The sequence below is a fragment of the Centruroides sculpturatus genome, unplaced genomic scaffold, assembly GCF_000671375.1.
Source record: "Centruroides sculpturatus isolate CEXI.00-Female unplaced genomic scaffold, Cexi_2.0 scaffold270, whole genome shotgun sequence".
NCBI lineage: Eukaryota > Metazoa > Arthropoda > Arachnida > Scorpiones > Buthidae > Centruroides > Centruroides sculpturatus.
Window position 1 is genome coordinate 188,442 of NW_019384480.1, and position 23,225 is coordinate 211,666.

At 34.5% G+C, this 23,225-nt stretch overlaps 1 protein-coding gene across 1 annotated transcript in view; it reads right to left on the reverse strand.

The window, feature by feature from the left end:
- LOC111621421 (obg-like ATPase 1) overlaps positions 1 to 23,225 on the reverse strand; it is a 57,625-nt gene that overhangs the window by 834 nt on the left and 33,566 nt on the right. Inside the window, exons 4-10 of the mRNA XM_023363547.1 lie at positions 22,306 to 22,360; positions 16,021 to 16,148; positions 6,200 to 6,375; positions 6,029 to 6,106; positions 4,061 to 4,158; positions 2,201 to 2,341; positions 646 to 742 (exon numbers count right to left, since the gene is read on the reverse strand). Of these exons, the coding sequence (XP_023219315.1) occupies positions 646 to 742; positions 2,201 to 2,341; positions 4,061 to 4,158; positions 6,029 to 6,106; positions 6,200 to 6,375; positions 16,021 to 16,148; positions 22,306 to 22,360 (773 nt within the window). The remainder of the gene's footprint in view (positions 1 to 645; positions 743 to 2,200; positions 2,342 to 4,060; positions 4,159 to 6,028; positions 6,107 to 6,199; positions 6,376 to 16,020; positions 16,149 to 22,305; positions 22,361 to 23,225) is intronic.

The following is a 23,225-nucleotide window of genomic DNA, read 5'->3' on the forward strand; positions in this document are numbered from 1 at the left end:
ACTTGCACGAATAATCCATAACTGAAAGCGTTAAATTTTATTTCATAATTTAATATTTTAAAACAGTAAAGCGCACGAATTACGATAAATTCGAAACTTGTGCCACCGTCGGTCGTTACAATGGTGACCGATAGATGGCGGAACGTTATGTAAAGTGGTTGGTTCTCAAAAAATTAGACGCGGGGGACCAAAGACTCGACCCCGGCACAATTCATAATGGTGTCAAGCGCATCGTATATACAGCAGTCAAACGCGAGTTCATCCATCACCTCCGGAAAATGGAGGCGCCGCGGGGCAGTAAACGGGCCGGATAGGGCTCGAGTGCAAAAAAGGCCCTGGAAGAGACGCCGTCGCTTCCTTAAATGGTGCAGGGGTTGGGGGAGAAAAAATCCCCCGCGTCCGAGACAGGTGTTGACGAGCAGAGTGCGGATGGCAGGGGTGGTTCCCTGGACCGTGTCTTTGCAAACTGCAGTTGACAAGCGACGCAAAATAAATGGTTCCTCCCTTCCCGTGACGTTACCCGCCAAATTATCGGCGGGGAAGATATCCGGAACAATATTATGTGTGCGCTCGACACTCGGTGGGTGGAATGGCAGAATAAAAGAGAAACGATAACAAAAAGAATCGATAGATGGCACTACCTACCTGTATGGTCCACGCTTTGACTTCGTCTTTGCCACAGGTAAAGAAGTAAATCAAATGCAACGCTTTGTAGCCCGTTGTGATTATCTTGTCCAACATACTGCAAATAAAAACACAAATAAGCATGCTGTTTTCGCTTTCACATGCCTTATTCTAAAATAGGTAAGCTGCAACAAAGCCACGGCAAACATTTTAGGGAGGAGCCGATGGAGATGTCATCCCCGAAACGGCAAAATGACATCCGTGTCAAATGCGCTTAACTTGGTCAGATTGATCAATCTGTTTAATCCGGATTAACACCAAACTAACAAACGACAAGTGCGGGTCCCGACAATGCCAGGCTGGTCACAATGCGGCTGCAAACAGATGGTCTTGTATAGTCGGTGGCCGGTGTCCGCGCCCTACGCACCCCCCGCACGCGTGGAAATACAACGGACCACCGCGCCCGACCCAATCCCAATAAGAGGATTAGGGTTGCAGTCAAACCGCATCTCGGGAATACGCACCGGTAAGGATTCTCGACCGGGAGAAGGGGGGCCAGGATATCGGATTTCGTAGACGCCAGACGGAGAGGAGGCTCTGACCCCACCCACGTGGTCCGGGGCGCGGGGTTGGACGAATCTCAGGTGGGTGATGTATTGTGCGCTCTGGGAGTGAAACCCATCAATTAATTGCAACCTATTACCGAGGTGTCACGATGGGGGATTTACTGCCGGGGGTCCGGAGCGGGAGAGGGGAGCCGGAGCCGGGTCACGTGTTACGGCGGCCGAAAATATTTTTCCACCGGCGTCCAAACTCACGGACTCCATCCATCACGGCACTTATCTTGACAGACTGGTCCGGGAGCGTTTGCGTCGCGTCACGTGATTTCTCTCCACGACCCGATCCCTCCGACGGAGTACGGATTCGGTACCGAATCTTCCCCGTCTGTCCGATCGTCCGCATCCGGTGTCTTATTTAAGTGGGGAAATGTGTCTCCACCCAAACGGACAGCGTGGGGGCGTACTCCCCGACATCCTTCAATGTGACAAGACCCCGACTGGATTCGCTATGCAAATCACTATGGGTAGGGTGCTAATTTCGGGGTGTCAGGATCGCCTCTATGAGCCTCCTAATAACTGGCTGACAAGGGACGTAAATTACTGCATCAGCGCTGTGTGAGGAGATGCTTTGGGATGATAATGGGACACCGGTCCTGTTGGACAAGACAAATGGTGACAGACAGGATTCATTCTGCTCCCGAACAACAACCCACTTTGTCTGGGTTTATGCTTTGCTAAACTTGTTTCCATACTAAATCTACACTGCTAAACTTAGAAAATTTGCAAATTAAATAAACATATGTTAAACTATTCATGAGAATTATTTAGATTAAACGTTATGAAATCTTTCATTACATTCATAATGTGGGTTAAAGAAGAAAAATAGGTTTTCCTTGGCTATATATGATAAATCAACAATTAAATAAATTAACTCACTAGAATTTTTAATCAATCGATAACAACAGAAAATGCTCAAATTTTAACAAAATAATTAAACTTAATACGATATTTAATACCTGTGAGTTTTGTTTTCTTCCAAAAAGCTCTTTTTCTCGTCTTTATTCATTTCTGTTAGCCGTAATTCCAATCCAGCACTAAAAGGGATTACGGATGCACCCGCATCATTGCCATCAACCCAGGCTTTAATTTTTGTTAACCTGAAAATAATAAAACTTGTTTCTATGAAAATATATAAATATTTACAAACCCACTTATTCTGTTTTATTCATACAAATTATTTAAATAACTTAAAAAGAGAAATGCATTCACATAATTTATTCACATTTCTGATACTTTTTCATTGTAGTAGTGATAATACCTAAGAATTACAAATTTCAATTATTAAAAAAAATGAATGAAAACAAATTATCACAAGAAGTTAGGAAGTTCCACATTCTATTTATTTGTGAGTACATATAGATTAATGAGGCTAGTACCATTTGCTAGCCTATTTGGTTTGGTCACTTTGGATATCCTTTACAACAAGCAAATGAGATCTGATTACAGGTTGAGGGTATGAGGCAGCTGGTTTGGTCCCATCCCTTGCCCCCAGGTGGACTCTGCCCCTTTTAATTGGTAATCCCTTATCTGGCTAGGAGAGTTTAGAATTACAAGCATGCAGTTCTGAGAGGAGGGTGGAAAACTAATAAAGTTGCATTTCATTAATAGTTCAAAACAGACTTCGCTCTCTGCAATTAATCAAATCTCCCAAGATTCGAAACAATCAAAGAATGACTTCAAATATGTTGCGTGATATAATCCTCACACCCGTACGAAACAACTCTCTGGAATGATCAAAATTGAATTTGTGATGTCCTATTGAAATGGAGGACTAGGTCAAAAACATGAAGGGCAATTACATGCATTGTTTGCAATTTAATGTCTTTTGATTTGAATCGTTGCCAAATGAAAAATATATTTGCATCAGAAATACTTAATTTTCTAATTCTTTAACAGTCTAATAGTTAAAAAGATTTATATATCATTATATGTTATCATTGCCGTATTTCTGTAGATAAATTTGCCTCGAGTCACTTCGAAACCTGTAATTAAATAGGCTCGGGTGCAATTTATGGACTGCGATATGCTAGACAAACATTCAAATCATTTTATATGGACGAAAACCTGTCGTGTTTTTACGTCGTAAGTTAAAACAAAGAAAAGAAAAACTTGAAGTATTTGTATAGTAAACAAAACCTGCATTAGGCAAACAATGCATTGTGTTGAACATCTCCTGGATGGACATCGGTTTCTGTCATCAACATCTGCGAAATAATTGCCCAGTGGCAGCCATCCATGCAAAATTACAACTCCTGCCCACGGGTGGTGACAGACTTCCAATGATGTGTCGGCCATCTACACGCAACTCCAAAGAGAACGATTTTGCCGTAACTTCTCCTTTGACCTAATTTTTTTTATTTTCGTTGTTCAGACTTTTGCTTCATAGTTGATGCAAGCCACATTTCCACGGGGTGGGAAATTGTAAAGTATGTTATTAGAGCTGACACAAGTCTCTTCTGGGTAGTCATCTTTCTCAACCCCCAGATTCTCCATCCTGTTATTAGCAGGTCCAACCCAATACTTATTGATATCATCTGACTGCTGTTCTAGCTTTAAATAGTGGAAGGGACAATAGTTCTATCCAGTCTTGTCTAGTACGTCCCAAACCACCTTTGGATTTAACACAAGCGTAATCTGTTAAGAGTATCATGCCGAGGAAATTGTCTGGCCGTTGTTTATTGTTAGCCGGCCGGGATTGGATGCACCTTCTAACGGGTAAGAGATCTCGTTTGTATCGAGCACGTCGGGCTATATATTACCAAATTAATTTATACCAGTGTCCGTGAATTAATTTAAAGATATCAAATATCACTCACCACTTATTTTTTTTCTTGAGATAATCTTTTTCGGTCATATTTATGAGATAGATCATAGGTTTTGAAGTGAGAAGCAAATGCTTGTTTAACACCTCAATCTACAAAATAAAATATGAGAACGATTACATTAGATATATTATTAATATTATTATTATTTTATTCACTGACAAAATTAACCTAATTACACATTATACTTCTTGCTACATATTTGCAGGATATAATTCTACATTTAATATCTATCACTGGCAATTTGTTACAAATATGTCTTCTTACAACTTCTGAAATAAGTGAAATTTTAGAATACTGGAATGTTATATTGATAAAAACCAAATGTACAGTACATATATTTTCACTTCTTTAATTATACTAAAATTAAAAATTTAAATTCCCGTAGAAAATAATAGATTTGACAGATTCAATAAGGTATAATTACAATAAATATTCGCATAATCTAAATAATAGTAATAATAAAATTCAAAGCTTGTTACTTAATAGTGAATAGGTTTCTTTTATATTATTTAATAGTATAGTTTTAGCAACGTACAAAATAATTTCGGTAATTGAATAACTTAATTTTAGCAAACTATAATCAAACACTTTAATAAATATCGTTCCCATAGCCGTTACAGGTGGCGCTAGTGGTTACAGTCTTGACGTCATATTAGAAAGATTTATATGTAACTCTAGGAAAGTTTTTAATTGTAGAACAAAACGTGAATTAAATTCCAAGAGATACTTAGACACAGATAACGCGCTTTATTTTGGGAATGGCATCCGTAAATCATTTTTGCTTAATAAATGATTAGCACTAATTAATATACACAGACAGACTTAAAAACTAGTTTTCAAAATATCTTTCCTTTATCTAAAACTAAAATAAACAAATTAAAGTTTCTTTTAAAATGTTCAAGTACAGCTCGTTTCACGAATCTTGGACGAGCTGTAAAAAATGCCAGTAGCAGAGACCAGTGTATTTACTTAATGAAGGGAACGGATTGTTTGCGAATATGTTACAAGGTCACTGAGCGTTACTATAAATGGCTCTCGAACTTTATAAAACTTCCAGAACCCCAACCGGGCTCGGCCAAGATATGTGAAACAATGGGTAAAATAGCCATCTCCCCTAAAAATGAGTGGCATAGCGGCTTCTACATAACTATTGGATCCCCGAAAAAATGTATACTCTCTTTGATTTTTAATAAGTTCTATATTTATTTATTTTTATTTAATAATTTGCATTATAATTTCATATAATAATACTAACCAGAACCCGTTAACTATTCGATCAGATATGACTTGCCAATTAGTTCGATGTCATCGTCATTAAAATTATGAATCGCATTCATACTGAATAAAATCCCTAAACATTTTCATAAATGCTATTCATCTCCTTTCTTATCTTTACAAAATTCACTTGTGAAAGGAAGAAAGATTTTTGAAATTATTTTTCTAAATATTTCACTCTAGACAGAACTATGTCACAAACGTGGACGTCCGCAGAGGGGACAAACGGGGCATTGCCCCTCTTGAGATCGAGTAAGAAATTCCAACAATTATAAAGTTAAGTGATTGCGATACGTAACCTTATACCCTCGACCACGAGATGCGTATTGATGTAATACTGTATTCTCTAGTCTACTTGTGAAAAAAAAAACAAAAAATTAATAATTAAATAAAGATTTATTGATGTAATTATTTGTCTCCAAACTTTGCCCCGTGGAAAATTTTCTACGGAAGCACATATTCACAAAAGTTCATGCACTGTCATGCCCGCGCAATGATAGTCTGTTTGACAATTCTCTTCTATTATATACTGTAAGTATGATTTACTCTAAATTACAAAATTATTAAAATGTATATAGGAATTATTAAAAATCAAAGTGTATATACAGTTTTTTGGACACCCTACATTATTTATTATAAAATATTCGCTCTCGAAAGCATTTGCAATACAGTATTCCGAACTACCTCATTTGCGTTCCAATCTCCGAAACGTACGTGTTTCTTTTCTTCTACGACATGATTCCTTATTTTACATAGTATATCCTGTCATTAAAATAACAAATAAAAGGAAGGGAAATATTATTACAGATTACATTTTTTCAAAGTTTCTTTTTTTTATTAATATCAGAAACTTACATATTCAGGTTTACTTTTTTTGTCTCCACCTCTTAATACCGTTCTTTCCATTTTTTCTATTAGAGCCACTAAATATTCTTCGTCTTTTAAGCGAAGTTCCTCGTTAATAATATTAATGTCTCTCACCGGATTAACGTCTCCTTCCACGTGGGAAACATTGTCGTCTTCAAAAACACCTAAAATACACATTTATATACTGTATTTGAAATTAACAATCACAAAAAACGAATTGTAATACAATTTTAATAACCTTTTTTTTATAATATTAACCATAAATTTTAATAAATGACTAACTCTTTAAGTTACTGCCATTTTATTTCATTTATAAAAGAAAAAGATTACTATTGATATAATTTGATAGTGTGTATGGCATTGTGTTATGTGTAATTAGACTAATATAAAAATCTTAAAATGCTGCTATTTTTGATTAATAGAGGTGAAATGTATTATAGCATATTCTAATTTATAAATTCTATATTCTGATGAAATAAAATTTAATTTTAATAACTCAATATGAAGAATTCAATTCATAAGAATTCTCCCCTCCTCAAATAATTCCCAATGGCAGAAGACGACAAAATATTACGTAATAATTAAACTAGTAGATAATCGTGAATAGTCTGTAACATATCGTGTATATGTAAGTATTGTGGTAATAAAGGAAAAGAGAGATAACTGTAAAAACGGTTATAACTTGACGTAGATCATTAAACGCAAACATGAGATGTAACGGTTTGAAAAGAATTGCATTGACACACTTACAAATGTATACACAGCTACATACTTATTTATGTATGTAAAATTAACAGAGTATTCCAGTTTATTTTTGCCAAATGCACTGAAATAAAAGGTTTCGTCCTATCGACGTGCAACTGCATTGCCACAGCGATTATAAATTCAACCGACAAATTAATTAATGAGAGTTATTAAAAATGTTGGTGGAGCATTGTATATTTAACATTTTCACGCAACTTTCGTTATAATCGAATGTTTTTGTTAGTAGAATTTACAAGGCGCTGACAAGTTGACGTGCACGACAACATTCTCACGCGACACGTGTCCGTCCGAGAGGAAAGGCACTACGTATAAACTCCACTCACGACTCGTCACGGGGTTAGCCCGATAAAAAATCCGATAACGATACATTCTAACGAGAGAGAGAGAGAGAGTTACAACGTTCCGCAGAAAAGTGTATGTTGTTGAGTGCGATCGGGAAGTTATCAAATGGATAGATGGAATTGCCAGGACGGACACCTCACGTCTAACCCTTAGGCCCCGGCGTCATATGCCATTATGCTTCCGACCAAGATGAATTGAGTGGTTAACTATTTCTATTTACACAAGATATACTGTATATGGGAAGAACTATCGTCGGGTTCATATGATAAACGATGACAAATCACTTTCAATGCTGCAAATGCACAATATTTAGTAGACAGAAATCGTTGTTAAGCGTAAGCGATAATGCGAATAAATAAAAAGTTGTTCGATTAACGCATCTCTTGAACAGATTTTTGTTTTCTAGAAGTTTGTTCAAGAAATAGAAATAAATCATCCAAGATTAAACGCGGAAAAACGTGGGGTAGAAAGCATAGATATGTAGTGACAAAAAGAATAGAGTTGACATTATAACGACAGAAATTATATTCTCATTTATTGCTGAAATAAATGGATCTTGGGTCAGGCCAGGTTCGCCATAATAAACAAAGATAAACATAATCTACCTTACTAAGTATCCAAAACAAATTTAATACAAATTTGTTTTAATCTTCTGATAATGTAACATTATCCAATGTCAAAACTGAAAACAATATAACGTTCAAATTGTCCAACGATTCGTCCAATCTGCGTGGATTAAACTTAAATTTGACATAAAGTTTGGTGAAAACATTTGTTTTAATTTAATAAATCTAACTAAATAATTAGATTTATTAAATTAACCTTTCGTAAGTTTTTCTTCATATACAAATAAAAGAAGCAGAAATACTAGTTTAAATAAACAGAAGTCAAATAGTATATGCAATTTATAAATTTTAATCTTCAAATTTTTTTTTATCCCATTCAATATATTAAAATCATAATACTTTAAGAATGTTTAGAAACAGTTTTTCTGATAATTTAAGGGATTTTCAAAATAATTTGTCTATTTATATAAATCATAACATAAGTGTATTTGTGCATTTCAAAGATTGTTATTTTAAAAATAAACTGATTGATTACGATCACGAAATATCAAGACACGGCAGGATATCTCGTTTTCGAGAAAACCTTTCGTTTTTGTTAAAACTAAACACCATTTTCCCAATAAACTGAGTTTCTTGTTAATAAGAATTGAGCTTATATATTTATTTGAAATTATAATTTCATCTCTAATTAATAAAAGTTTTTTTCTTAATTATTTAATATCCACTCATTTCCTTAATAATTAAAATATAGTATGAATTCGAATAGAGGCGAAGCGTTTAGTTTTCAGCTTTAAAAAGGTCTCTACACTAAAATTAGAGAAACTCATTCGGACATTTTTAATAAAACAAGTTATCCATTTCATTGTATTTTACGAATAAGAAAGAATCATTACTCTTGCTTCAAAATCTGTAACCAAGTGATTAGAAAACAAAAATGTTTTCGATCTGTCTAGTGGGAAAAAGACAAACATATCGAACAACTTTTCAGGAGTGCAACTCATGAGAGAGCGGTAGAAATCCACTTACCTTTTCATTATGTCATTACATACAATTAGAGGAACAGAGGCTAGGTCGGAGATAGAGACGGGACGCTTTCCCAAACTCCCCCGGGGTGTCACCCGATGTCAGGCGATCCACCCCCGTTACGATATTACCGACTTGTCAAGTTTGGCTCTGTCTATTCAGTAATAGGCATTGCTTCTATTTTATTTATTTCTTGTTGTTTCTTTACGAATTGATAACCCATTCGACCAATATAATTTGGGCTTCGACGAATACTGCCACTTCTTACAGGAAGAGTGGACAAAAACATTGATCTGTCTATTGTTATGGCAATTTCCTGTTGACAGAACCGTGGGAAGGAAGTTCTTTACTTCCGCACGGATTATATTCCGCAAGTAATGGATAGAAAGGACGGAACCTGGGAGATCCGCCCATCCAACCCAACAACCCTGTAATTTGATGCGGGTCCATGGTTCGTATCCGCAGGGCCCTGGATCCCCGTCAGGGTAAACAAAATCCAAACTCTATGTGGGGAGAGAGCAGGGCGAAAATTTCGCGTGAGTCTGGTCCCGTAAACGTTAGCGGCAATTAAAGGAGAACGTAGAGATGGCGGACGCAGCGTACCCTGTAATCTCCAGTTGACAGCAGAACTCTGCTAAGATAGATGATAGAGGCCCGAGGCGTCCGTTTAATCATTCGTGTAGAGGTGGGCAGTGTGTGTGTGTCTGTGTGTGTGTGTGTGTGTGTATGTGTGTGTGTGTTGCACGTGGAATCCATATGACACATACAGTGGCCGTTGGAAAAAGAACCTTCAATTCAATATCGGTACTGCGTCTGCGTAGACTTTACATCTGCAGCGTCCAGATTACGGCTGTAGAAACTAATTAACGCAGAGAGAATTTCTGACGTGTGAATCATAACATTCTACACAACAAACACGCACTCACGCGATACTCCGCCCCTCGGGAGCAATATCGAGGGATCTACCCGGCCTCTACTCTGTAATCGTCCAATCAACAGGAAAGGATGAGGATGGAATGGCACGCCCAGTTAGCTGATAGGTTCGGGCCCACCAACTGTCCAGCTTCCCATACCTTAAACCTTTTCTATGCCAGGATTCGGTCGCTAATTGACCCCTGCTCGAATCTATATTTGTGCCAGAGGAACAGTTTCTGCTTCAAAGTATTATTCCACAACTTTTCGGACTCCGAGAGATTAATGTCTTCTCTCTATCCAGCCAAAGGTGGGTGGTTACTGGAAAATCTAAGTTTGATTAATGGAGAGGTAGGCGGAATGACTTATGGCAGAGAAAGACCATCCAGGCACAATATTTGTTCTAGTATTGTCAATGTCTTCCAAATGTATAAGTTTCAGAATAAATGAATTCTTTTGACAAACTGTCACAAATTGGATCCATCAATAAATATTTTTAGCTAGAAGAGTGTCTTACAACACTTTTAACAAATTCTTTATCAACAGGTTCATAATTCACTTTACCAATAAATGGCTGATTTAAAACAAAATATCTTTCTAAACTAGCTTTATTTGTACTGTCCTGTAACTGTTAAAACATAGATTAATATTTTTCAAATAAAATTTTGACCTCTTGAACAGATTTTTGTTTTCTAGAAGTTTGTTCAAGAAATAGAAATAAATCATCCAAGATTAAACGCGGAAAAACGTGGGGTAGAAAGCATAGATATGTAGTGACAAAAAGAATAGAGTTGACATTATAACGACAGAAATTATATTCTCATTTATTGCTGAAATGAATGGATCTTGGATCAGGCCAGGTTCGCCATAATAAACAAAGATAAACATAATCTACCTTACTAAGTATCCAAAACAAATTTAATACAAATTTGTTTTAATCTTCTGATAATGTAACATTATCCAATGTCAAAACTGAAAACAATATAACGTTCAAATTGTCCAACGATTCGTCCAATCTGCGTGGATTAAACTTAAATTTGACATAAAGTTTGGTGAAAACATTTGTTTTAATTTAATAAATCTAACTAAATAATTAGATTTATTAAATTAACCTTTCGTAAGTTTTTCTTCATATACAAATAAAAGAAGCAGAAATACTAGTTTAAATAAACAGAAGTCAAATAGTATATGCAATTTATAAATTTTAATCTTCAAATTTTTTTTTATCCCATTCAATATATTAAAATCATAATACTTTAAGAATGTTTAGAAACAGTTTTTCTGATAATTTAAGGGATTTTCAAAATAATTTGTCTATTTATATAAATCATAACATAAGTGTATTTGTGCATTTCAAAGATTGTTAATTTAAAAATAAACTGATTGATTACGATCACGAAATATCAAGACACGGCAGGATATCTCGTTTTCGAGAAAACCTTTCGTTTTTGTTAAAACTAAACACCATTTTCCCAATAAACTGAGTTTCTTGTTAATAAGAATTGAGCTTATATATTTATTTGAAATTATAATTTCATCTCTAATTAATAAAAGTTTTTTTCTTAATTATTTAATATCCACTCATTTCCTTAATAATTAAAATATAGTATGAATTCGAATAGAGGCGAAGCGTTTAGTTTTCAGCTTTAAAAAGGTCTCTACACTAAAATTAGAGAAACTCATTCGGACATTTTTAATAAAACAAGTTATCCATTTCATTGTATTTTACGAATAAGAAAGAATCATTACTCTTGCTTCAAAATCTGTAACCAAGTGATTAGAAAACAAAAATGTTTTCGATCTGTCTAGTGGGAAAAAGACAAACATATCGAACAACTTTTCAGGAGTGCAACTCATGAGAGAGCGGTAGAAATCCACTTACCTTTTCATTATGTCATTACATACAATTAGAGGAACAGAGGCTAGGTCGGAGATAGAGACGGGACGCTTTCCCAAACTCCCCCGGGGTGTCACCCGATGTCAGGCGATCCACCCCCGTTACGATATTACCGACTTGTCAAGTTTGGCTCTGTCTATTCAGTAATAGGCATTGCTTCTATTTTATTTATTTCTTGTTGTTTCTTTACGAATTGATAACCCATTCGACCAATATAATTTGGGCTTCGACGAATACTGCCACTTCTTACAGGAAGAGTGGACAAAAACATTGATCTGTCTATTGTTATGGCAATTTCCTGTTGACAGAACCGTGGGAAGGAAGTTCTTTACTTCCGCACGGATTATATTCCGCAAGTAATGGATAGAAAGGACGGAACCTGGGAGATCCGCCCATCCAACCCAACAACCCTGTAATTTGATGCGGGTCCATGGTTCGTATCCGCAGGGCCCTGGATCCCCGTCAGGGTAAACAAAATCCAAACTCTATGTGGGGAGAGAGCAGGGCGAAAATTTCGCGTGAGTCTGGTCCCGTAAACGTTAGCGGCAATTAAAGGAGAACGTAGAGATGGCGGACGCAGCGTACCCTGTAATCTCCAGTTGACAGCAGAACTCTGCTAAGATAGATGATAGAGGCCCGAGGCGTCCGTTTAATCATTCGTGTAGAGGTGGGCAGTGTGTGTGTGTCTGTGTGTGTGTGTGTGTGTGTATGTGTGTGTGTGTTGCACGTGGAATCCATATGACACATACAGTGGCCGTTGGAAAAAGAACCTTCAATTCAATATCGGTACTGCGTCTGCGTAGACTTTACATCTGCAGCGTCCAGATTACGGCTGTAGAAACTAATTAACGCAGAGAGAATTTCTGACGTGTGAATCATAACATTCTACACAACAAACACGCACTCACGCGATACTCCGCCCCTCGGGAGCAATATCGAGGGATCTACCCGGCCTCTACTCTGTAATCGTCCAATCAACAGGAAAGGATGAGGATGGAATGGCACGCCCAGTTAGCTGATAGGTTCGGGCTCACCAACTGTCCAGCTTCCCATACCTTAAACCTTTTCTATGCCAGGATTCGGTCGCTAATTGACCCCTGCTCGAATCTATATTTGTGCCAGAGGAACAGTTTCTGCTTCAAAGTATTATGGAATTGCCAGGACGGACACCTCACGTCTAACCCTTAGGCCCCGGCGTCATATGCCATTATGCTTCCGACCAAGATGAATTGAGTGGTTAACTATTTCTATTTACACAAGATATACTGTATATGGGAAGAACTATCGTCGGGTTCATATGATAAACGATGACAAATCACTTTCAATGCTGCAAATGCACAATATTTAGTAGACAGAAATCGTTGTTAAGCGTAAGCGATAATGCGAATAAATAAAAAGTTGTTCGATTAACGCATCTCTTGAACAGATTTTTGTTTTCTAGAAGTTTGTTCAAGAAATAGAAATAAATCATCCAAGATTAAACGCGGAAAAACGTGGGGTAGAAAGCATAGATATGTAGTGACAAAAAGAATAGAGTTGACATTATAACGACAGAAATTATATTCTCATTTATTGCTGAAATAAATGGATCTTGGGTCAGGCCAGGTTCGCCATAATAAACAAAGATAAACATAATCTACCTTACTAAGTATCCAAAACAAATTTAATACAAATTTGTTTTAATCTTCTGATAATGTAACATTATCCAATGTCAAAACTGAAAACAATATAACGTTCAAATTGTCCAACGATTCGTCCAATCTGCGTGGATTAAACTTAAATTTGACATAAAGTTTGGTGAAAACATTTGTTTTAATTTAATAAATCTAACTAAATAATTAGATTTATTAAATTAACCTTTCGTAAGTTTTTCTTCATATACAAATAAAAGAAGCAGAAATACTAGTTTAAATAAACAGAAGTCAAATAGTATATGCAATTTATAAATTTTAATCTTCAAATTTTTTTTTATCCCATTCAATATATTAAAATCATAATACTTTAAGAATGTTTAGAAACAGTTTTTCTGATAATTTAAGGGATTTTCAAAATAATTTGTCTATTTATATAAATCATAACATAAGTGTATTTGTGCATTTCAAAGATTGTTAATTTAAAAATAAACTGATTGATTACGATCACGAAATATCAAGACACGGCAGGATATCTCGTTTTCGAGAAAACCTTTCGTTTTTGTTAAAACTAAACACCATTTTCCCAATAAACTGAGTTTCTTGTTAATAAGAATTGAGCTTATATATTTATTTGAAATTATAATTTCATCTCTAATTAATAAAAGTTTTTTTCTTAATTATTTAATATCCACTCATTTCCTTAATAATTAAAATATAGTATGAATTCGAATAGAGGCGAAGCGTTTAGTTTTCAGCTTTAAAAAGGTCTCTACACTAAAATTAGAGAAACTCATTCGGACATTTTTAATAAAACAAGTTATCCATTTCATTGTATTTTACGAATAAGAAAGAATCATTACTCTTGCTTCAAAATCTGTAACCAAGTGATTAGAAAACAAAAATGTTTTCGATCTGTCTAGTGGGAAAAAGACAAACATATCGAACAACTTTTCAGGAGTGCAACTCATGAGAGAGCGGTAGAAATCCACTTACCTTTTCATTATGTCATTACATACAATTAGAGGAACAGAGGCTAGGTCGGAGATAGAGACGGGACGCTTTCCCAAACTCCCCCGGGGTGTCACCCGATGTCAGGCGATCCACCCCCGTTACGATATTACCGACTTGTCAAGTTTGGCTCTGTCTATTCAGTAATAGGCATTGCTTCTATTTTATTTATTTCTTGTTGTTTCTTTACGAATTGATAACCCATTCGACCAATATAATTTGGGCTTCGACGAATACTGCCACTTCTTACAGGAAGAGTGGACAAAAACATTGATCTGTCTATTGTTATGGCAATTTCCTGTTGACAGAACCGTGGGAAGGAAGTTCTTTACTTCCGCACGGATTATATTCCGCAAGTAATGGATAGAAAGGACGGAACCTGGGAGATCCGCCCATCCAACCCAACAACCCTGTAATTTGATGCGGGTCCATGGTTCGTATCCGCAGGGCCCTGGATCCCCGTCAGGGTAAACAAAATCCAAACTCTATGTGGGGAGAGAGCAGGGCGAAAATTTCGCGTGAGTCTGGTCCCGTAAACGTTAGCGGCAATTAAAGGAGAACGTAGAGATGGCGGACGCAGCGTACCCTGTAATCTCCAGTTGACAGCAGAACTCTGCTAAGATAGATGATAGAGGCCCGAGGCGTCCGTTTAATCATTCGTGTAGAGGTGGGCAGTGTGTGTGTGTCTGTGTGTGTGTGTGTGTGTGTATGTGTGTGTGTGTTGCACGTGGAATCCATATGACACATACAGTGGCCGTTGGAAAAAGAACCTTCAATTCAATATCGGTACTGCGTCTGCGTAGACTTTACATCTGCAGCGTCCAGATTACGGCTGTAGAAACTAATTAACGCAGAGAGAATTTCTGACGTGTGAATCATAACATTCTACACAACAAACACGCACTCACGCGATACTCCGCCCCTCGGGAGCAATATCGAGGGATCTACCCGGCCTCTACTCTGTAATCGTCCAATCAACAGGAAAGGATGAGGATGGAATGGCACGCCCAGTTAGCTGATAGGTTCGGGCTCACCAACTGTCCAGCTTCCCATACCTTAAACCTTTTCTATGCCAGGATTCGGTCGCTAATTGACCCCTGCTCGAATCTATATTTGTGCCAGAGGAACAGTTTCTGCTTCAAAGTATTATTCCACAACTTTTCGGACTCCGAGAGATTAATGTCTTCTCTCTATCCAGCCAAAGGTGGGTGGTTACTGGAAAATCTAAGTTTGATTAATGGAGAGGTAGGCGGAATGACTTATGGCAGAGAAAGACCATCCAGGCACAATATTTGTTCTAGTATTGTCAATGTCTTCCAAATGTATAAGTTTCAGAATAAATGAATTCTTTTGACAAACTGTCACAAATTGGATCCACCAATAAATATTTTTAGCTAGAAGAGTGTCTTACAACACTTTTAACAAATTCTTTATCAACAGGTTCATAATTCACTTTACCAATAAATGGCTGATTTAAAACAAAATATCTTTCTAAACTAGCTTTATTTGTACTGTCCTGTAACTGTTAAAACATAGATTAATATTTTTCAAATAAAATTTTGACGAGAATCTAATGATAAAATCTGAAACTACAAAAACTTAGCAGTTTATTTACATACAAAAGTTATGATTTATTAATTAAAGTATAATAAATAAACTTACGGCACATGTGGAAAATAGCATCACAAGCTTTGATGTGTGACAAGAAAGCGTTGCCCAGCCCTTGGCCTTCACTTGCTCCTTTTACTAATCCAGCAATATCCACTACGTTAAGAAAGGCTGGAACTTTGCTACAACATAGAAAAGAAAAACAGAAATGTGCATTACTAACGGAGTAAAGGAAAAGAAAAATTTCAAAACCTTTCTTTTAGAATGCGGAAATATAGTGTGACTATAGAATGCGGAAATATAGTGTGACTAAAAGACGACTGAATTACTGTGAAAGATAGCAAAGATCTAAGTTGTAGAATGACAATGTTGCATGACCTTGACCTTGTATCAAACTAGAGTAGAAGTCGGCATGACGTCACGGAGTTGTCAGGTGTCCCACCTCCTGTCTAGAGCATCACCTCCCCGTCACTTTATTTTACAGGGACCATGACAGATGGCAGCGTAAAAACATGACAACTACCACATCAATTCAATGTGGGAGGAGTGCCCTGATGCACAGATACCTTCCAGCCAGCACCACCCTTAATTATGTCCCTCTTCTAGCTAGCAGTGATTTGGCGGCGTGCCCCATCTTAAGAAAAAGATGGCATATCGATAAGTGTACCTCAGTCCGAACCGATTTTAATAATAAAATCTTGCGACTGTAGCATTTTGCCGTTATATCTCGTAACCTAACACCTGTCCACCAGGTGTGTGAAGTTAAGATGAGAAAGGCAATAAGTTCAATTAAAAAAGGCCAGATGTCTGTCTGGTCGTACAATCCTAGCAGCTCCACATTATTCCGAGGCTTAAGTACAACAGCTTCTTTCAGAAGCTACGAAACGAAAGGTTGTGGAAATGCCCTTAGGTGTGAAAATTGTGGATAAAAGTGGATATAAAATTCTATATTTACACATTTAGTACCAATGGTGGGTCACGTCTTGTAGGTCTCATGATGATTACCATTATCTCGGTGGAGGGAGTTAAACGGGCCGTTAATTCATCTTGATCACTGGAGGAGGTTTTGGGAGGGGAGGGGGCTCAGGCCACGAGGATTTTAAGTCCCAAATTACAGTAATAGAAGGTGAGAGATAAGACAACGTTGCCGTATGATTTATGGGACGAGGTATCGGGCAACGTTTGAATGATGATGTCAGAACCATCAGGTGGCCGTGCCCAAACATTCTAAGCGACAGGGGTGGGGTTCCTTAATCATTCTCAAATGCTCAACGAGATGGATTTCAATAAGAAGTCGAATAGCATCGATATAACATGACTTGTGGAACTATGCCGAATTGTCCATTAACACCTGGAAAGATGTTGCAAAAGTGCATGCTAATCTTTCCTGTTCTCCGACTCGTTCCAGGTGTGTTTAATCTAGTAGGCAAAACCGCGATCCGCTGTCCAGATAAACGACGAGCAATCAGCCACCTCTTATCGCTGGACAGGATCAAATTCCTGACATGGCAGTACATAGGGGGATGTGTGAAAATTACGTCTCGGCTTCAGGGAAAGCCATTATTTTGATCTCACAATAATTATCTTGAGGTGAAATTACGTGGCAATCATTTATCATGAGCGAAGGGGGAGGAGAAAGGCAGACCAGGTAGATAAAAATCGAGTCCTGTACAGCACAAAACTAAGTATGCCTTTTTTATTTTTATATTTTTTATAATGTGTTCTACAGAAGAAACCGTAAACGATGGTCGAAACCGCTCGAATGAGACTTTTGATTAATTTCTGTATTAAAATTATAGGGCTACCATATTTTTCAATTTATTAATTTAGTTTCAGAGATAAAACAACTCAAAACAGATATTTCTTTATCTATGATTAATCTCTTACTACCCGTCAAATATAGTCTATTTAATTTTATGATATCCGAAAGTTTAGAATTTTTTTATATAGGCCTATATATTTAAATAAAAGTAAGGAAGAAAGAGCAACTTGGTTCAACAATTGCCAAAAACTATCTTGGATAATTATTCTATTTCAGTCGAGTGTAACGGGTGCAAACCATCTATGACAAGCTGCATAAGTGTAGGAAGTCGTTCTTATATCTGACTACTTGTCCGTCGTGACAGCCACTGCCTAGGGCTGTCGTATGATTAATGATTCTCGCATCCCTCTCCCTTTTCGCCCGCACACTTATCACAGTATGCAAACTCCGTGTGCGATTAATTGTACATTCCATAGATGAACATCGCAGCGTCAACCTAAGACTTCACCTGGAACTGAACGGAGAAGTCGTCTGCCATAATAGAAGTTGTCGTTAATCAAATCAAAATGTCTCTCTTTAGCGTGTATAACAAAAAAACCTACAAAGATACCAAATAACCCGACACCGTGTCGCAGAAGGTCAACTTAGTGGTAATGACTCCCCAGTGACTGTCCAATCAGTATCTTTGATGTCGAGAACCACGCCCATACGGCAGCAATCCCCTCGCTGTCGTTAACTCCATAAATGATGACATCAGTTGGCAATCCGGACAAACTAGTGACAGACACTCGGTCACCACACCCGACGACGCAAATCAGGTGAGATACCGAGCCTTTTATCTATTAAAAAAATCCCTGTCGGGATGGGTTCTCGTATATTTACATGAGTGTTTAGCTTATATCTGGACCTCCCATGTACCAGAGGATAGATGAATCGTTATAATTAGAGTGAGTGCACTATATAGTTAGAAAACAGAAGGGGATGCGCGGGGGAGAGAGCTGTCTGGCATGCTGTATGCCAACCCCTTATCACTTCCTACCACCCAACAACTACGACGTATGCTAGTATTAGACAGTGGTCAGCCCAACCCACTTTATCCATTAGATGCTCGCCCCTTGTTGATTGAAAGTGCCTGGCTAATGCACTCGCTGCTCCTGAAATACTCGACACAGATGGGATTCTACTTAATATTAGTCAGCAATGTATTGGAGTTGAAATAAGATAATTCTCTTATTGATTACGTTATTTTAATACTCCAATTACGTCTTAAGTTGTCTCTATTTTAATTGCTTTTTTTTCTTCTTTATTAAATAGCGAGAGAATAAAAGTGAAATTAAATTCATCTTCAAACAAGACATAATTCTAACAGTTATTACATTCCATCGATTTTCAAAATCCTAAAAAATTCGGAGGTTTAAAAATTAAATAATTCGTTAAAATACACTTATCAGATGGCCGTCAACGCAATTCTCTATTTTAAACTCCGTAATTAATCTCTCATATTGCAGATATTATCCCTATAAATTAAATTCGGCAGAAAAAATTATGAATTGAATGATCACGTCATTCTATCATTTATTTAATTATATTTTGATTATAATTAATTAAACGTAATTAAATAAGCACATCATTAGAGTGTTTGTATAAATTAGGAATAAAATATACTATGATCTCAGCCAATATATAATATCCCTACTAATAGAAGAGCCCTTCACGGGAGCGATACTAATCTTTGGAGAATTTGCGGCCCTTAAGAAGCTGCCCCCCCAGTACAGATGCATCATGGTAGGGTCGTGGCCATTAAGAACTGCTGACCCTATGAAGTGACTGGGTAATAATAGGTTGATCGAAAAACATGTTGTAGCAGAATAACAAAATCTTTTCTAAATTACAAAAATTAAATCTTATAAATCACCCATTCCACATAATTAAGGAGGGGTTGTTGTACTTGTTGTGCCACCACTTTAAATCAGTATTTCTTAAAAAAAAGATTAATCTCCCTAAAATACTATGTAAATAAAGCATAAAAGTTTATTGCTTAAATATTTACATATATTCAAACACTGCAATAGCATATTGAATAATCAAAGTTAACTTGAAATTCTAATTCTAATTTCTATTAAAAACTTTCTATTAAATTGTTTTGTTTTAATAAGGAAATGAAAATAATTCAAAATCAACAAAAATTATAAAACTGAGAATCTAAAATATTGTGTTTGTCCTATATTATATCCACTTGGCAATTTTCTTAAAGCAATCTTAAGACTAAGAAAGCTAAGATTAAGAGGGGGAAAACTCCAGTTGGAAGATGCAGAATTGCCTTTTTAAAGTTACCATTACATATCAATTTTCTTCACATAATTACAGAGGTAAAAAAGTGAAGCAAATATGATGTTGGACCACCCAAACTAGCTAGCTAGTACAATGTAGCAGATGCATGATATGTCAGAATGAGCCACTTAAGAAAGTGGCAATGAGTTATAAAAAAAAAAATTATAATTACAACAGTTCCTTTTTTTATTTTATTACTATTAATATAGAATTAATCCATCTTATCCAAATAAATTATTTTTAAATATTTTAAATCATCCGTAACTTATTCCTAAAATATTTTGTGACAGATTCGATGTGACCCTTGGGTCGCAAACCATACATCTGTCTAAATGCTTCATTTCCCTTTGCATAACAACCACACCCCAAAATAGTTTCCTAATTGTGCCCCTTATCCAACAGGATACTGTATAATTTTGTATTTATTTTGACATTTAATGTATAGTAAACTTAAGAAATAAAATTACTAAAAACAATTTTAAAATTCATAAACCAGTTTCTTCTCTTAAACTATAGATAATTAATTTATTTAAAGGATGATATAGTTATGTACAAAATAGATTATAATAAATTCCCTTTTCTCAAAAAAATACTATGTAAAATACAAAACATTTTGACTAAAAGCACATTTGTGTATATCAATATACTTAATTAAATTTATTAAATACAATAAATTCAGATAAAACAACTTAAACTTCTAATATAAGATAAGAATTCAAGAATATTTAAATTCTTGTTTTAGAATTATACTTTAATTTCTGTTACTTTCTGTATATATGTATTTTAATTTTTAAATATTTGTATATTTAGAAGTTAAAATTTATTCAAAATAGACATTTTGCAATTCTTTAGATTAATTAAAATAAAATAGTTTAATATAGCATTTATACAGTTAATTAAATACTTTTGCAACTAGACCATAAAAAACTTAATGAAAATTAAACTCGGATATTATTTTTTACTTAATATCCATAAAATTAATTATTACTCTTTCTTTAAAAAAGCAATTAAATTTTTGTAGATCATGAAATGTTTATCAATATGGGAATCAATCAAATTTTGATGTTGAGTTGCTTGAAGGAAATTTATCAGAAAGGAAAATCCGGCTAATAAATATCTCACACACTATATGAATGATGAGAAGATAATTAATTAAAATTAAATTCAAAAAGTGTATATAAATCAAAGGTATTAATTGGCATTGGATGACATTGCTCTCATTTCCTTATCAGCTATTAAACTGGAATTTTATTTAAATGTGTTAAATAAATTAATTAAAATATTTCACAAAAGTTAGATGTCACAGAATTAATTTTTATATCCTTTTTTTTTTAAGATTAAAACTTCTAATACCACAGTACATCATTAATATTTGTTCTAAAGAATTTTAGAAAATACACAAACATAAATCATGTATAATTTATAGTACATTAATCATAAGATCAAATGTAAAACTTTAATAATGATTGTAAGAGAAATTATAACATTCCAGGCAAAAGTATGCTGTGTGTATATATATATATATATATAATATAAACATATTTCAATAAAAATAATGTAACAAAAAATTTGTATAATTTTCTCATGTCATAATTATAACAATAACATAATCAACTTTGAAATTTCTCCATAAATCATACAAAAATAAAATATTCTGTCTGAAAATTCTAAATGAAATTTTAGAAAATATGTTAAAAAGAAAACCTTAATATTTATTATCTAAGTACAAAATTAAAAACTAATATATATTAATTTGCATTTTCTGATTTCAAAATCCTTGAGAATTCTTTTATATAAAATAAAATCAAGAAATTATATTTGTTACAGAGCAATATATGTTATAATTTTGTTCTCATTTTTAACATGAAAAGAGTATCTTTTCAATATAAGGTTGTAATATAAAAAGATAAAAAAATATATACTACAGATTTCCCTCGCTTAACACTGGATTTGATTAAAGTGCAAAATTAATTGCAGGAATCCTTTTTATATATGCAACAGAAGTTTTAATTAATGCAGTTTTACCAGCTGTCTTTACTTAACATAGATACCATATTTGATTAACATGATTTTTGTATACATGGTAGATTAATTAACCGTGTTAATCAAGGGATACCTGTATATTTCAATTTTTTATACAATTTTTTAAACTGTTTTCCTTATTATCCAACTTTAAAGTTATCAGCTTTAAATAATTTTAATTATATTACATATTTACAAAATTTATTTAAAATATTTAAGTTTACCTTGCAGGTTGAAAATATTCACAAAGGTAATCAAATCTTTCATCCGGAACAGGTACTCGACGTATCTAAAACAATAATCAAATGCTTTCAATTATTTAAATTTGTAAGATTTCTTGAAATTTAAGTACCTTTAAGTCAATTTTTCATTTTGAATAGCAATGTATTTTTAAAATAATATTTATTATTTAAACTATGTTAGTTTATTAAACTCATAAATAGTGAGTTTTTGAATACATAATTTACAGTATTATAATCTGAAAAAGTATTTTCTAAATATATAAAATTATTAAATTTATTAAATACTTATTTTCATTAGGATCAATGGTGCAGAATGGAAAATTCTCAGCAGCAACTTGACTGGCAGTTAAAACATTAAAGAATGTTGATTTTCTAAAAATAAAAGTGAAGAAAATGTATTCAAAAAACTTTTATATTTATTTCAATAAGAAAAATATCAGTACTTATATCTTGATTATTGATTTTAATAATGTATGATAATTAAACATTTTCAATATGTTAAAATTTATTCATGACATTTATATAAATCTGACATTAAACTAATGATGTTAATTATTATTTAAAGGAAATTTATCTTAAAAATAATTGTAACTAGAACAGTTCTAATTAATATTTTGAAATTAAGTTTTTCTTATAAATAATGCAGATTGAAATTTATAATTTTTCCTCAAATTATTTTTCTCAAACAATATTTTGATATTTAAGCAATTTGTTCTCAAATATGCCAAAATAATCTAAAAATCTTTCAAGCAATTAAATTCATTATATTGTAAACAAATAATTGTAAATAATTTTCATAATATTACAAGCAAAAATATTATATCATTTTTCTGAAGTTATTCAAAAAATCCCTTTGATAACTATGACAATTAATTTTAGTAAAAATTTTTTAATATTTACTA